Below are 18,326 nucleotides of genomic sequence, written 5' to 3' on the forward strand. Positions count from 1 at the left end.
ATTAGGCTATCGGGCTAAAGGCGCACACACATTCGTTTCGACTGTCTGATCAGCCTCACACTCTGTTCCTGTCAATCAAACACGCGATGTCAACCATACTGCATGAGGGAGGGCCGAGCACGCACACACGCACACACACACACTATATGCGGATAAACCGCTGATCGGGCGGATGGCGTGACAAAAAATAATATTTTAATTCAATTTGGGCGGGTGGCGGTTAAACCAATCAAATGAAGAAAGTTTGCCACTAAGCAAACTTGCAAGCTATGAGCCGAGCTGTCAGGAGGAGGCCTAAACGTCTCGTAGATGAGACTGACTGGGTTATTTTGTTTCGATATTAGTTATATTTTAAAACAACCAGTCATTGTAGCCTACCACTTGTGGAACATTTAAAAGAGAGGCAGATTATGGATATGACTCAGAAATGAAATCGGGCAATGGCAGCGCAAGATGTTCAGAAGAACGTAAGAGCTAACTTCTACAAGCTCAAAAACATCCACATAAAAAAAGAAGGTAGGCCTAGGCCTAAGAAAAATTGTCGGAAAAGTTTGCACATTAATTAGATGTGCAAGGCAAGCAGGCAATTTTTCGGGTTGTTATGGACAATAAAAAATGTGAATATTCACGTTGCACTGTTGTGCGGTGGACTTTCAGGGAGTTAAAACGTTTATTTTTTAAAGAGCCGTTTGTGAGTTAAAAGAGCCGGCTCATTTCAGTGAGCTGAGTCAAATGAGCTGGCTCACGAAAAAGAGCCGGATTGCCCATCACTAGTACTTTTACAAAGTTCAGGAACTTTCGGGGGTGGGACTTGGGCTCTGAACATGCTGATTGGTTGAGTTCATGCCGCATTTTGATTGGTTGACTCCACGCAGCATTTCAATTCAACCACCATTTTTTTTTTATCTTTGAGGTGCGAGCAGTCCTACGTCACCGGACTAATTTGCCTGATCTTCACAGTACTTTAGGCCGCGGTGAAAAATTACAGAACAATAAATCTGAAAAAAACTAAAAACAAAGTTCCAGTGACAAATTGCTCCGGGTAATTTCGGTGGAAACGTGGCTTCTGTCAGTAACGCTCAGTTTAGTTCCTGTCTCTATGAAGCCCCTCCTTCTGAAAAGCACACTGTGCTCTGATTGGTCGGCTGGAGCAGTGTGTTGTGATTGGTCGAGCGCGTTTGGAAAATGTCCCGCCCCTAATTACCATAAACCTGACCCTGGACGTATAAACATTACACAGGGTGTTTCTCAAAACCAAGAATGCAAAGAACGGACTTGTGTTCTTGGGGAGAATGCGCTTGCTAGTTGTTCTAGGAAGAATGAACTCACAAGGTGACGAGCACACAGAACGCTGCTGACAGTTTGAGACGATGTGTTCTTGCTGGTATTGCGCAATAATACCCCCCCGCACAGACGCCGTCTGCAGTACCCAAACATATCGAGAATTATTGACGATAACAGCCAGGCTTTATCGCCCAAGCCTACCCTCAGCTCAAGGGATTCCTCTACAACTGTACACTACAATGTAATGTATATTCATAACAATAAAGCAACGCCTGTCTCCTTTCATTCTGCTTCTGTTGTTTGTTTGTGTTACATCACTAGCCAACGGCGGGAAAAAACGCCGGTAAAAGGCAATGGTCTCTAGACTGTGGGGCTCGCAAGCTAACTTAACACCCGCATGTGCTTATGGAGATTCTCACTTCCGAAAAAGTTTGAGCACATTTTCGATTCGGCATAAATTTTCGTAAAAATGCCAATATTTAAAATCTACACGGTTGATTTCTCGCATCAAATGTCCTCAGAAGTGAATTTAGTGATGAAATAGCGTACGAAATTGTAGAAAACCGACTTTCTGTATTGACCTGCCTCTCCTTCCTCGAAATCTGAAATGAATGCTGGGATATTTCAGCCGTCAAGTTTACACAAGTTACCAACCGATGCATCCTCGGTAAAATGGACGTGTCAAGAACACTTCCGGGATTTTTAACCGTTCTTGCCATAATGCAAACTTGTGTATTGGGACAGTACTTGGGCCACAAAAGATGACGTTTCACAAGAACACAAGTACAGAAAAGAACACAGATTGAGAAAGGCCCACAGTCTCACTCACAGCTCGCTCCGAATTACTGGACTTTTAAACAGCACATCATGTTATCCGTCAGTTAAACTCAATGTTTATCTCCCAGTATTTATGTAATTTAAACGTTTTTTTCAGATGCTCCAAACATCCTGAAAATACAAAGGCTTAAAGCTGCTTTATTATTTCAAACAGAAGACAAACTGATATCTGTGATCTATGGCCTCTGAATTCATGAGCTCCAGATTTAGTCAAGGTGAAGTCAACCTTGTGCGAGGCGTTCAAGAGTGAGAGAGAGAAACAGCTTTCTGGCCTGATTTCACCGGCTCGTGTGTGTGTGTGTGTGTGTGTGTGTGTGTGTGTGTGTGTGTGTGTGTGTGTGTGTGTGTGTGTGTGTGTGTATTATGGACATATTGTACATTTAGTCCAGAATTATATACTTGTCTGTAAAGTTTAGCTGAACTAATCGTTCTGAAATTGGTGCCATCACCCTCAAACAAACAGTTTTACCACAAAATCACTTTATGATGTGCAGCACACTTGACTGACCATTTAAAATCCAATCTGAAGTGTCTTACTCATTATTTACAATGATCACACTGCAGTTCTGGACTGAATCTTGGTGATTTTCCGCACAGCATGTTTTACTCGCATTGCCATTGATTTGCCTTGATCTTTTGGTATATAAGAGGTCTTTGTACCATTAAAACGTCCTGCAAGTTTCATAGCTTAAGACGTCCTCCCCATTATAAACGAATCATTTATTTAATCAAGCTCTAAATACAGCTCGTTCTGGATCCATGGTAAGAAGTGACGTCACGGTACGAAGTGACGTACCAGCGTTTGCATATGACCGCCTCCAGCACAAGACAACTACGCTTTAAGCGCAAGACAACTACGCTCATTTCGTATCGTTGTCGCGCCCGCGCCTCACAAGTGTTCAGTCGACGGACAGCGAGTGGGTCTGTGTACAGGGAAATTACGACGCCGCAGATGTGCTGTTCCTGGCTGTGGACAAACTACATCTTTGAATACACTGCAGAAAGATCCAGTCGTCAGGGGGAAATGGATGCACTTTGTTTTTTGCGGACGTCTCAGTCACGGCAGTGTTAATTTAAGCGTTTGTTCTATACATTTGAAGGATGACTGTTTTGAGAACAAATCCCAAAATGATGCTGGCTTTGCCAGAAAACTGTTGCTCAAAGATAAGTCCGTGCCGACTATTCTGGGCTCAACAACGACGACGCAAACTGTAAGTAATGTGTTTAAAACTTTAAACTACTTTTTAAATACGCCGAATCCGCAAATCTTCTGGCTGGGGGCGTTAATAATTGATGCATAGGCACTGACGTTAGCCAATCATAACAGTGGGCGTTAACACTGAACTCTTAAAGGGGAAACACCCCCAAAACAGACTGTGTGAATCAGAGGATGAGAAACAAGGAAAAGGTCATAAATCACTACATTTTAAAAGTTTTTTGTAAAAAAAACTATAGTAATACTATAATTGCACCGAAGGGAACATAATAATAAAATAAAAAAAACCATGTCATGACCCCTTTAAAGGATTAGTTCACTTTCCAAAAATATTTTGCTGATAATTTACTCACCCCGATGTCATCCAAGATGTCCATGTCTTTCTTTCTTCAGTCGAAAACAAATGTAGGTTTTTGAGGAAAACTTTTCTCAGGATTTTTCTCCATATAATGGACTTCAATGCCAACCATCTATCCCAATGTTCAAAGAAGGTTCAAATGTCCTTCTCAATGCAGCTTCAAAGTCTCCACACGATCCCAGTCGAGAAATAAGGGTCTTATCTAGCGAAACAATCTGTCATTTTCTAAAAAAATAAAAAAATAATAATATACTTTTTAACCACAATAGGCTCTATGCACAATCGCTTCCGCGTTTTGTCTCAGCCCGCCCAGTTACATCCGGTGCCGTTTTTGCATTAGGTGGAGATAATGGCAAATGGCACTCGCTGTTTACAAAAACTTCCAGCGGTTAACGTGAATGATGTTAACAATATTGTGAGGCAGTTAGCTGTCACACCTAAGAGTAAGAACGAGAAGGGCTTTAAATTATATATTTTGAGCTACATTGACAACTTTTAGGGTGAGTATTCTCTCATATCATGCGAAATGCGGCTAGCGAATCAGTTTCTAAAATCATTGTCTCCGTTTCTGAGAAAATTAATTGTATTAAAGTTTTGCCACTAGTACACTTCGCTATAGAGAATGTGAACCTACGTCACGCAGCGTTGCATTGCGGGAAGGCGCCGCCATCTTTGCAGGATACACAATCCGTTGCCGTGGTTTCTTCCATAGACATGTATAAAGGCTAGATGGCTCAAGGCGGAGTCAGCTGTGTCGTCAACTTGGCGGCCATCTTAGGTCAAGTGACTGCGCTGCTGCTCCCTGCTGCTGTGGACGGAAGGTGAGTGACAAATGCTCGTAACTTGCTGAATTCTTGACGGATTTACAAACGGTTTGGTTTATTACAAACCTTATTAACGTGGCTATGATTTGTGCTGATGCCGATGTTTAAATTGTAGCTTCACGTTTTGAATGTATGCAGTATGCAGTTAAATAGCCGCATCCCTGACGTTTATGACACACCAAGCCGTTTGAAAATCGGTTGAAAATTGAGCAAGATATAGTTATTTCAGCACTACATGCACAATAGACTTTAATGTTATAACTGGACAAGCGGTCCTGTCCTAAGATGGCCGCCATGTGACGTCGTCGGGTCCCATTGGCTCTCAGCGCCGGTAAGCCATCTAGCCTTTATATATGTCTATGGTTTCTTCAGCTTAATATTTGTTTGCATTTGGCGATACGGCGCAGTTTCTTGGGAATAAATGGAGAAGGAGGAAGCGAAAGGGAAGTGGCTCTATCAAGAGCGCTATTTAGAGAAACTGCTTGTCAATAAACTGACAGCAGTGACAAAAAAAAGCAACATTTTAGCGTCAAATCGCCTTTAATTTAACTCAAACGAACTAAATTAATACTCTGCTAGTCAACTAGAGTTGTTTAATTTGTTAAAAATATATCTGTACCATGAAATGTTTCAAAAAGTCACTTTTTTCAATGACGTACGACTCACATTGACAGAATGGACGATCTGTAGGTGCAAATGCATGTATCAGATTCATATCAGATATATTTCCACATATGAATGATGCCAGAAACCTCAAGTATGACTGAGCTTACGACTTTTATAGGTTTGTGGGTTTGTGAGTCTTGCACCCAGCCGCAGCAGACTTGTTCATAGGCTTCTGAACTCTTGCATCTTGTAGGCACTGATACTATAAACCAGGTAACGTTAATTGACTATGTCAGGGTGTGTGAAAAGGTGCTAGTGCTTCTGGGTCTTTCGTCCATTCTGCAGCAGTTCCTTGATTATTACGCAGGAATGAGATTATAGTTCCTAGTCATATTGGCCTAGAAAATCACAACCATGCTGTTGATGTCGAGCAGTTTCTCTAAATAGCGCTGCCTGGCGTTGTTTTTTCCTCTCTCTTGATAGAGCCACTTTCCTTTCGCTTTCTCCTTCTCCATTTATTCCCAAGAAACTGCGCCGTATCGCCAAATGCAAACAAATATCAAGCTGCTCTCTCTCTCTCTGCCGCTATTTCTCTCGGTCTCACTGTTGAAGAAACCACGGCAACGGATAGCGTATCCTGCAACGTTGGAAGTTACCGAGCTAGGGACTATTTTCAGGCGCTGTGTAATATCATTGCGCTGCTGTACGGCAGCAGTTCCTTTATTATTACGCAGGAATGAGGATAGTTCCTAGTCATATTGGCCTAGAAAATCACAACTTTTCATTTTCTGTCGGTCTTAGTACACGATGTAACTACAGAAGAGTCAAGCTTTAAATAGGAAAAATATCGAAACTCTTTGGTCATTTTTTTGAGAGAGATGCTAACGGTCTAATCAGATTCAATGATCTATGCTAAGCTATGCTAAAAGTGCTACCGCCAGACCTGGAGATCGGCTGAATGGATTCGAAAACGGTAAAACTGTTTAACTCTCGGGGAACTGGGAAATGAGCCTATTTCCAAAAAATAGGAGTGTTCCTTTAAAGTTGTGCACTTATGTTCACGATTGTGCTGCATTCACTCACAAAAATAAATGTTTGATATATTTACAGTTTAAATTTTACAAAATATCTTCATGGAACATGATCTTTACTTAATATCCTAATGATTTTTGGCATAAAAGAAAAATGTATAATTTTGACCCATACAATGTATAGTTGGCTATTGCCACAGATATACCCGTGCGACTCCAGACTGGGTTTGTGGTCCAGGGTCTCATGATATGAGTGATGAATCTGCTGACAGTAAGGAAACTATATATTTTTAAAACGGTCACCAGAACCAGAGAAGAGGATCTGTCGAAAAGAAGCTGGATGGAGCTCAGCTGTGTGTCCTGGTTTCATCTGGTGTGTGTGTGTGTGTGTGTGTGATGGCTTTACACTCATTAAGGTGAGACAGCGCTCTCTCTCTCACGGGAGTGTATGCTAATTATTCTGGGTCAGAGTGATAATTACACAAGTACCTGCTGGATTCAGCACTATTAATAAAGTTCTCCAAGTCCTCTGCCCTGTGACCCCGGCGACCTTTACTGACACTCTCTTAATTGAGGATTACAGCTTTAAAATCGACACATAATCTGATCAACAATACTGTGGTTGTGACTAAATGTAATTAGGGAGCGACTACAGCCGTTCTGATTCATGTGAGAAAGACCAGAAGATGAAACATTGGGTTTTGATTGACATGTCATTGATGAATGATCACTCGGTCTCGTCCTCGCAGCGCACACACACACACACACACACACAGAGAGAGAGAAACAGCGCGTTTGAATTACACACACTCTCTTTGTTTGATTATATTTTGTTTGATATAAACCAGTAGGGGCCAAAAGTGATGTCCAGGAGGGATATTTGCTCGATTAAACCATCAAAATATGAGAAGAATATTTGATCTTTTTTAATATTTTCAAGGAACAAAACACTAAACTTTTTATTTACAACAATTATTTGGCTACAGCTAGGTTTTATTTTATTATGCAAAAAAATACACAGAAGCACAGAGGGAAAAGCACACATTGACTACAACATAATCAGTTATTAATATTTAGTTGGTTCCCTCTTGGGACTAAAATTATGTCAGGCACAATTTGCCATATTTATTGCGTTATCATCACAAATAAAACAAGCGACTCAAAACACAATATGACCACAAAATCTTCAACACATTTTTTAAATAATATTTGAGTACAGTGTGAAGATGTTAGTTTTTTCGGACATAACTTTTGGACACACAAAACTTATATAAAACTGATGCGATTAAGCTCATAATCGTAGCAACCCTATGGTAAATTATGTCATATATGATATAAACACTGATGTTTACAAAATAGAGTAAATCATCTTTTGAAAAGTAACTTTATGCTTCAAATAATAATTGTATCATTACATGGTTAGACCAGTAGGTGGCGACAAGTGACTAAACTAATGTATTTGTCATTGAATCATTAAAGAGATTCATCGTCAGTGTTTCTTGATTTAAGAATGATCAGATATTTGTTCTGGAAAACAAGACAAAAATACAGAGTATAAGAAAATCATTTCTTTGCAGTGTACTGTTAAAAATAAAGGTTTCTAAATGTTTTTTTTCACCGCGATGCCATAGAAGAACCATTTCTGGTTCCCCAAAGAACCTTTCAGTGATCAGTTCTTAAAATAACCATTTTTTTCTTAATATATTTTTTTCACAATTTTTCCACTATATATCATTTATTTCAGTAAATCAACTTAAAAGGTGAAACTAATATATTATATAGACTCATTACATGCAAAGTGAGATATTTCAAGCCTTAATGTGTTATAATTGTGATGATTATGGTTTACAGCTTATGAAATTTTCATAATTTTTTTTGACCATATACAATTTTGAATTTGGGGTTTTCATAAGCTGTAAGCCATAATCATCAAAATTATAACAAATAAAGGCATTAAATATCTCACTTTGCATGTAATGAGTCTATATAATATATTAGTTTCACCTTTTAAGTTGAATTTACTGAAATAAATGAACTTTTGCACCATATTCAAATTTTTCCAGTTTAAGGACCTTTTGTGGTAAACAAAAAATTAGAAAAGGACAATCAGAATAAAGGGATCACTGCACTGTGATATTGTGATAAAAAAACTAATACGTTTCACATCTTTAAAACTTCATTGTTTCATATTTTATGCAGTGTATTATCATGGGGACATAAAAACATTCTGAAGAGCAGGAATGATCCATAACTTCTGAAATAAACGACTGACTTCAGTGTTTTCTTCATTTTGAGGTAATGATTGAGTAATGTTGATGCCGGCTGCCATGTTGCACTGCCCTCTAGTGGTCAGTTATGAGCAGTTCAGGCAGTCAGTGCATCTCGTGGCCATAACCGATGAGAACATTCATTATCTGATATGATGTTAATTTACTGACCAATTGAAGTATTAATATCTATTTTGTACCATACACTGACAACCACCAATCAACACAGTGATGAGAGTCACATGATCACTCAAAGCTAATCACAAGCCACGCCTCCACAAGATAGTTGATAATAATTTAAAGAAGCTGCACAGTGTTATTCACACACACATTAAACACCATCATGGTAACACACATGAAATTAAAAAAATCCATTAAACATCATTTAACAACATTAAATGTAACATAAAGCCCTGATGTACATAACGGATTAGAAACAAACTAAGAAAACTATGAAGAAACAGTTATTTCAACAAAAATACATCAAATGTGAAGTGTCACGCAGGGAATTGTGGGAATGTCAATTTACGTTTTTTCACTGTACATTATACAATTTGTTCTTTTTCACTTTTAAAAACTGTAAATTTAACAGTATTTTACTGTAAAATTACATTAAATGTACCATTAGATCTATCACAGTTATTTACCGTATATAGTAAGGAAACTTTCTGTTAACCAATTAACAGTTTTTTACCGTTAAAATCACGATATTTTTTTTTATCTTTCTTTTTTCTGCATAGTAAAATTAAACTTGTGGCTGAAAGATTGACTTTTTTACCAAATAATTTTGTCAGATAAATACCTTAACCAAGTTTAATGTTTTGTTCTTCTCTCATATATATATATTTTTTATATATTTTCCTCAGTCGAACTTGTAGGGTCATTAAAAAAACATGCAGACAGTATACAATTACTATACTAATTACTCTCTCTCTCTCTCTCTCTCTCTAAAAAAAAGTATTGCATTACTTATTACTAATTACTACTAAATCCAGTTGAACATTACAAGGATAGACAAGAAACTGCTCTCCTTTCAAATAAATGATATAAATTGCATAAATTATTCTTGAACTGAGCAAAGTATTTAAAGGGAGAAGGTAACATTAAACATACACATTTACATTAGATGTTAGATTTTGATGTTAAATCCACTATTGTGTTATAAACAATTGTTCTATATGTGTTTAATTAAATTACATCAGAAGCAGAAGACGCTGGTCATGTGTGTGTTATGCGTGTCATGCTGGCCAATAGTGAGCCTCCGTTCTGACGTAGTGGGAGTAACGAATTACAACTACTCACGTTACTGTAATTAAAGGTTGGGTAGGTAAGAATTGTCTAAAGAACTTTTTTTCAAATTGGCTTAAACTGTCTTTATATACCAATACATCATTAAAATGCAAGTACTCTGAAATAGAGAGTATAAAAAATTGAGTGACTCTAGTGTATTTAATCTTCAAAAAACACAGCTGATGATGATTTCCGGTAGTAGCGCGTCGATGAGCGCGATCTTTCTCTCCTCTGGTCGACGTGTGCGTGAACGTGCTTCTCCGAGAGCAATGCTCATATAAGGAGTTCCACTCTGGTCTACGTCATTAGATCTACAATAGAAAAAAACCAGCCGAAACGTGTTGCAACCCGGAAGTATGATTTTCAGCACAGAAATTCTCTGTTATTCGTTCAAAATAACTTTTCAAACTTTGGCCATTATTAGCATGAGAATCCATCTCTTTAACACTGTAAACAACTCTGAATACATGAAACACCATTGTACCCCCCCCCTTTAAGTGTACAGCATCACTATGCAAATCAAGACCTTATAAATCCGGGACCAGTGCTGCAATGTGCCACTTTATGGCGACCAACTATAGAGCATCTGTGTGTAACTTCAAATATGAAGAGCCATTAGTTTCATTACAACTGTGGGAAAATGTGTGGGACGAACGCCACTTAACTCTGCTGCTAAGAAACAGGAGAAAGATGAAGTTGAGGAAATAATAAACAGTACAAAAATAGGCTGTGGGTCGAACAGAGTGTCAAAGGGCTCGTATTATGCTCTCTCCATGTTCATTTAGTGTGTATTGAGTGTGTATTGTTGCCGTTTGAGCATGAAAAAGCTCTGAAAGTCCCTCCAGCGGGAGATATTCTCTATATCAGTGTCAGTGTTTCTGACCTCCACTGACGTCTTAAGTTTTCTTCACAATATTCCTCATTTAAATAATTAATACGCAGAATAAAGGGGCGGGGCCTGGTTGAGTTAGTTACTAGTGTGTTGATAAAGGCTGCGTCCCAATTCGCATACTATCCGTCCTAATTAGTATTCGAAAGTAGAGTTAGTACGTCCCAAATCGTAGTATGTTTAAATGAGTGTTCCTAAGACACCCGGATGGTCTACTATTTCCGGTCAGAATCCGAAGTGCAGATCGATGCGCACGCTAACGGCTGATTTTGCACATTACCCATCGCGCGTTGGACGAGGATTCGGTTAGAACTACAAACTACAGACATGGAGGACGCGCGAGTCCGGCGTTATGTAGAGAGGTTAAGATAAAGGGGTTTATCTCGTAGATATCATATAATAAAGCTTCATTAGCTCTTTCCACCTGGGAAAAGCTATCCCGAAATTTACCCTTGTTTTTCTGAACGAAAACGCGTTGAGGTAGCCTAGTGCTTTTTGTCACTTTCTGCTATTATAGTTTTTCAAGATGGCGTAAAGACATCGAAGCCTCATTGGACTTACCCGTCCAGTGTAAATAAAGATAAGAAATTCTTCAGATCATTGGCAGAGGTAATTTTACACCAATGAGGACATATTTATGAATAAAGACATTCATTTTAGCTAATAATACTTAAACTACACAGTGTACCTTTAAAATTACACAAACCTGATGGAGACTTTAAAGTAGGGCTGTCAAAAGATTAATCGCATCCAAAATAAAAGTTTGTGTTTACATAATATATGTGTGTATACTGCGTAGAATTATTATGTATAAATACACCCACTTAATGTATATATTTAAGGAATAATTGTATATACAGTATATAAATGCATTTATATAATATTATATATAAATATTTTATATAAATATAACCAATTTTTCTTAAATATATACAGTGTGTGTGTTTATACATATATATATATAAATAATTATAAACAGTACACGCACAAATATTATATAAACACAAACTTTTATTTTGGATGCGATTAATCGCGATTAATCTTTTGACAGCCCTACTTTAAAGTAATCTGGTTTTAAACATACAAAATGCTAGGCTGTGGTCCTGGTTTACTGTTGACAGGGAAAACATCTTTCACCTGGACACCATGTCAACATAAAATGAATAAGTCTGATATAAGTCTGAATATTTTTTTGCGCACGCCATTTTTGGCTTTCAGGCGCACGTACACTTTTAGTAAGAATCCTACGCACATTTATAAATGAGGCCCCAGGTTTCTACAACTTTCACTTAGGAGCAAAAATCTGCCTTTAAACTTAAAAGAAATAAAGATTTGACATGATTTGAAAGATTTGAAAATGGCGGAACGATATGGAAGCCTTCGTGGACTTACCCGTCCCATGTAAATAAAGATGAGAAATTCTTCGCTTACGAGGATAAGTCAGATCATTGGCAGAGGTAATTTTACACCAATGAGGACATATTTATGAATAAAGACATTGATTTTAGCCAATAAAATACTTAAACTACACAGTGTACCTTTAAAATTACACAAACCTGATGGAGTCTGGTTTTAATAAACAGTATGTTAAACAATAAACATACAAAATACTAGGCTGTGGTCCTGGTTTACTGTTGATAGGGGAAACATATTTCACCTGGACACCATGTCAACAACAAATGAAAGAAGAATTTACATTGAATACACAAGCGCTGTGGTGTTTGCATGTTCCTGCATGTGTTGCGTGGGTGCGTGTGGAGTATGCGGTGCATTAGCGCGCTGCCGCCCACCAACATCATCTACAAGCAATCATCCTTAACTCCTCTTTTACATGAAACCAGAAAACCAATAACGGGAAACCATCATTCCAGTGTTTGCAAAATCAACAATCACCTCAACACTCGACACAGCGGCTGCAAAGGCCAGAAAGGTAAAGGTTATGAATCATTTATACTTTGGAACGAAGCCAGGCTGTGAAGGACGAGGTCTAACAAATATGAATACATACAGTTTTATCAAATTGAAATTGAAATTAACACACTTGGACACGAATCAGCTGCTAAATAAAGTGACTCAATGTTTGAAGAACATCTTCAGAAGAATATCTCATATTCTCACCTCGCAGAATGAATGCAGGTTTTTAGTGAACACTCAATTTATTCAAGAGTAGAACAAACGTTCTGTAAGCATATTGTGTAGTTGTGCTGGGAGTCATTTGTTTTATTAGTGATGATAACGCAATGAAAAATGACAAATCGGGCCGATATCAAGGCTGTCATACAAAGAAATTATGAACAAGAGAACCAACGAAATATTAATAACTGATTATGTTGTAGTCAAAGTTTATTTTTCCTGTGAGCTTCTTGGTTTCTACGCATTTTTTTGCATACTAATATAAAACCTGAGGCTGTAGTTTGTCTTTTTTTGTCAAATAAATACATTAACCAAGTTTACCAAGTGTTATGTTCCCTCAAAATAAATAAAAAAAAGATGATATTTTCCACATATTTTGATGGTTTAATGAATTGAAATTGTAGGGTCATTAAAAACAATATCCTCACATCACTTTTGGCCACTAAAAATAAATACTATATTTACTACAAATATACAAAAAAAAAATGCTCCATTTCTGACACAGCACGTGACTGTCACTCTTGAACCATTATCCAGATTATTATGGGAGTATTTGGAACAGAATTGAATGACTTCAATGTAATAATGTATATAAATCAAGCATGATTTTAGAACCTTTAGAATTATTTGTGACGGATGACATCGTTTCCTCTCCAGAATTCTCAAGAAAAAAATCATATTTGGCAGTGTGCAGCTAATAAATAATTCTGGTCACTGTGATTTTAAATATCTTGAGTAAATTAAATTCAGTGTATCATATCCAGTGTTGGGAAAATGCATTACAAGTAACTTGAGTTACGTAATCAGATTACTTTTTCAAGTAACTAAAGTAACGCATTACTTTTAAAATTTACAACAAAATATCTGTGTCACTTTTTCAAATAAGCAACGCAAGTTACTTTGTTTTCCCTTTTATTGACTGACAGCTCTCCTGTCCTCATGTTGAGACAAATCAAAGTGCAGAGGTGTGTGTGCGTGTGTGTGTGAACATGATGTTTATAGTTCTAGACTAAATGTGAGCATTTACTCATCTCACTTGCACTAAAAAATATTAAATATTCCACAAAATGAATAAAATCAGTGAAATGCAGAATCAGAATACTATGCAAACCTCCAATAACTAAATATGTTAAATAAAACATACATTTTTATGCATTTAATCTCACTTTATTGACCAACGTACTGGCTTCTGACCTTCGATGATTCAGTTAAATAAGCAAAAATGACTATAGATAGATAGAAAGGTTTGCTTGTAGCAAACAAGCAAACCTTTCTATCAATCTATAGTAATTTTTCCTCTACTGTACACATTTCCTTCAGAAATTATTATTTCACTTTTAGTGTGAAAGGGTCTTTACATTTGCCCAAAAATAGAACTTTTGTGTAAAAAAAACAAGCCCAGCCCAGGTGGGAAAAAAGTAACGCAAAAGTAACGTAACGCATTACTTTTCTAAAAAAGTAACTAGGTAATGCAATTAGTTACTTTTTAAGGGAGTAACACAATATTGTAATGCATTACTTTTAAAAGTAACTTTCCCCAACACTGATCATATCCTACCTTGATGCATAAATCCTTTACAGTTTAACAAAATAGCCATACAAGAATGTAGTAGTAGAAAAAGAACAAAAAAGTAGTAAGCATAAAAGAATAGAATTATATTTTTTAATAAACTGTAAAATCTAATTGATATATGAGCGAATCACTGAACTACATAATGGCACTTGTCTTCTATAGAGCTGCTTATATCTGAATTACACTGATTTTTATAATTTATTAACTTCACACAGATACTTGTTTTTGCTTTAAACATACATTTTTCAGAAAACAAGACTTAATATCTTCAGTCATACGTGACCCTGGATCACAAACCCAGTCTGGAGCCGCACGGGTATATCTGTGGCAATAGCCAACAATACATTGTATGGGTCAAAATTATTGATTTTTCTTTTATGCCAAAAATCATGAGGATATTAAGATCATGTTCCATGAAGATATTTAGTAAATGTCCTACCGTAAATATATAAAACATGTATTTTTGTGAGTGAATGCAGCACAATCGTGAACATAAATGCACAACTTTAAAGGAGATTTTCTCAATGTTTACATTTTTTTTGCATCCTCAGATTCCAGATTTTCAATAGTTGTGTCTCGACCAAATATTGTCCTATCCTAACAAACCACACATCAATGGAAAGATTATTTATTGTCCGGTGTTCTCGAGTCAGCAGACGAGACTCTTGTCATTCACACGTGTGTTTGTCATGGCAGATACACGGTTCAGTGTAATATTGGGAAGTGCTGCGATGCTTTCTATGACTCTGTGTGAGTGTGTAACCCGAGTCTCCTGTTATAAGCATATCTGATAGCCTCTCTGAAGTAATATGAGCACACAAACACACACACTAGTGCCAAACTAATTGCATTGTGTGAATGTATAATGTGCGTTTGAGATGATGGACAGAGTGATGAGGGCTGTGTTACTGGTCGACCTCTCATTTCCAGCACTGCTGTAAGAGGAACCCACACACACACACACACACACACACACACAGAGAATCGGTTTATGACTTCCTAACAACAATTACCTGCACACAGACTTACAATCTCCTAGACGTACATGGCTGTACTTATTTATGTACTTATTCTGCGCAGATACTTCTTCTAAAGACACCAACCTCAGTTTACAATCATCAATTATTATTGTGAAACAAAGAAAAAATGTGTCATACGACATTAAAGAGCATTAGAACTAGACAAATATTAAAATATTAAAATCACGACTAAAGTCTATTTTGGGGGGTTAGATTAAAGGTTTGGGGGAAACTATTTAATTATGTATGTAATGCATGTTATGTAAATATTACTTTTTTTCATGCACTTACTTTACGTTGCAATAATCAATAACTAGATCAAATTTAAGTTGTTTAAATAAAGGAATTTTCCAGTTGGATTGACAATAATGGGTGGTAATATAATGCAAAAATAAACAAAATGACAATAAATTTTTTATTAAATCAGTCCGAATATTCCTCGTTAAACTGGCAACACCGTCAGCGCTGACAAACACATCTCTCAGAAATTGTTACACAATAATACCGTAATAAAAAATCATATACATAGTAGGGTATGATGTAAGTCTAAATAAAGAGTTTTAATTATTGACGTTTATTTTAAAGTTCAACTAAATTAGTTTAATTTGACACGCTAAAAGCGCTTGACCAATCACAACACACTGCTCCAGCCGACCAATCAGAGCACAGTGTGCTTTTCAGAAGGAGGGGCTTCATAAAGACAGGAAGTAAACAGAGCGTTACCAGAGAATGTCTAATAAGGGGAGAAGGTTCACTCTCGCTACACTTCCGGCTTCTGACTGGTTGCAGTTTCACTCTGATTCCACATGAGGGCGCTCACAGGACGAGTGCAGAATGAATGGAGGTCTATGGAGCTATACCCCTCAAAATCCACTTTTCTCAAGATATAATTTTTTGTCTAGTAATTTGAATGTTGTATTCGAAAGGAGATGCAAAGAAATTGCACATTGCTGGTTGTTAGATTTTTTAGAGTCACTTATTTTCTTTAAAAAGTCTTTCAAAATGTCAATGACGTCATACACATCGTACGACCAGAGATACTGCTTTACGGCAATCCTTCAGTCACTGTGGTGCTTTCGCGCTCTGCACTTTCTTTTCTCTCGAGGCATCGCCAGCACAGCGGACACAGGTAAACACACAACACAGCCGACACAGGTAAACACACGTGCTAGAAGAGTTTCTGCTAGAATACATTCTGTTCCCGCTTCGGATGCCATGATGCCGTCAAGCGGTATCTCTGGTCGTAACCAGTCCTTCACTGACCAATCAGCGTTCATTAGCAGAATGCTAGCGTGTTATGGGCAACAACAACTCAACCTGTAAGAAATCGAAAGGACATAAGTATTCGTTCATTCAATTTTCGACCTATAACCCATGTTGAACTTGCCAGACCTACAATAAAATCTGAGATTTCTCAACGGCAACCGGCTGAAAGGGACAAATTTAGCCGTCTAGCCCCATAGACTCCCATTCATTTTGCACTCGGGGGCGATCGCCCCCAGTGGAACTCTGGTGGAACTACAACCAAAATTCGGTACAATAGGACTTAATAGGGAGTGAACAGGCTCTCCGTAGACGGGCTGTGGCGTTACTGGCAGACTGGGAAGAGAGGAGCCGCAACAATGGAGAATATTGGCAGAAATGTGTTTTTTGAACATTAAAGCATGAAAACCTGTTCTAGTCGAGCCCAAAAAGACTTGTCAGAGCATTTAGAGAAGAAAACTTAGTTTAGGGTTGAAAAAGTTCATGATATTCTATAGTAGCCTATCCAAGAATACAATTATCAGTAACACTCTAAAGTTGCAGTTAGAATTAACTAAAATGAACAATACTTAAAGCATCTATCTATCTATCTATCTATCTATCTATCTATCTATCTATCTATCTATCTATCTATCATAAAAAGGGTGACATTTCGAGGCTGTGTTTTCTCCCCTCTTGAACGCTGTGACTGGGAACCTAGAATTGCACCGTTTAATAAAACTTTCAATTGAATTAATTCGTGCATGAGGACTCAACCCCTCCATGCATCCCATCAGTTATCGCAGACTGTATGCCTGCTGTCAGTTTTAAGATGACCAAACTAACACTAAACTCACATTGTAAACATTGCCTTTGTTAATGCACTGGAGAACTGCATCATAAGGCTACAACTGACTCCATGCATTCGTTATGATAAATCTGATCGGTCTAATTTCATCTGCATTTGTGCGTCAAAAGTTCCATGATAATCCCATCAGCTCAATTAACGTCATATTATTGACCATCTGTGTTTGATAAGTTGTGTGACGCCAAACAACCTGTCAGTGCATTGGAAAAAACACTGAAAAACACTTACTGTGATGCTCTTGGCTGATGACTGACATTTGACCTGATGACCTGAGACGCCGGCGGTTTGATTCATCGAGGAACAGCGACGAAGGTCCAAAGGAGCGATCGATTAACGTTAATTAAATCCGGGATTGTTTGTCTGACAGAAGCTCCTCGATCATCATGAACGCGAATGAATTGAGAGAGCAGTGCTCGCCTCTATCTCTCCTCCTCCCTCTCTCTCTCTCTCTCTCATGCAGTAATTGAGTCATCATCGTAACTCATACAGTTCATCTCTAACCTTCTTCTTCTACGTCTGTTATGTTACTTGTGGTTTAAATAACATCAGCATTGTTTTAATTTGACAACTTGAATTCTGACTTTCTGACTTTAGTGTGCTATATAACTGATCCGACTCACGGTTTTGCTAAAAATTACGATAAACTCGGAAAAATTATCTCATACACAGATATTACATCGACGGATTATTCAAATGAGCCAAAACCGTTCAAACTCCAACTGTCAAAAATTCACATCTTTAACACACTCAAGCACATTAGACTCAATTAAGCAGCCATTCTACGTGTTGTTTTAACTCTACACTGTTTTCACGAGACAAGTTAAAGGACGGATTTTATTCGGTTTGATACATTATAAACACACACACACAGCCCGGTACAATGACGCTC

At 37.5% G+C, this 18,326-nt stretch overlaps 1 protein-coding gene across 1 annotated transcript in view; it reads right to left on the reverse strand.

Moving 5' to 3' along the window:
• dpp10 (dipeptidyl peptidase like 10) overlaps positions 1 to 18,326 on the reverse strand; it is an 82,741-nt gene extending 64,415 nt beyond the window's left edge. Inside the window, exon 1 of the mRNA XM_079619624.1 lies at positions 17,666 to 18,326. Coding sequence (XP_079475750.1) covers positions 17,666 to 17,731 — 66 coding nt within the window. The 5' untranslated portion in view covers positions 17,732 to 18,326. The remainder of the gene's footprint in view (positions 1 to 17,665) is intronic.

The sequence above is a fragment of the Phoxinus phoxinus genome (assembly GCF_949152265.1).
Source record: "Phoxinus phoxinus genome assembly, chromosome: 7".
NCBI classification, from domain to species: domain Eukaryota; kingdom Metazoa; phylum Chordata; class Actinopteri; order Cypriniformes; family Leuciscidae; genus Phoxinus; species Phoxinus phoxinus.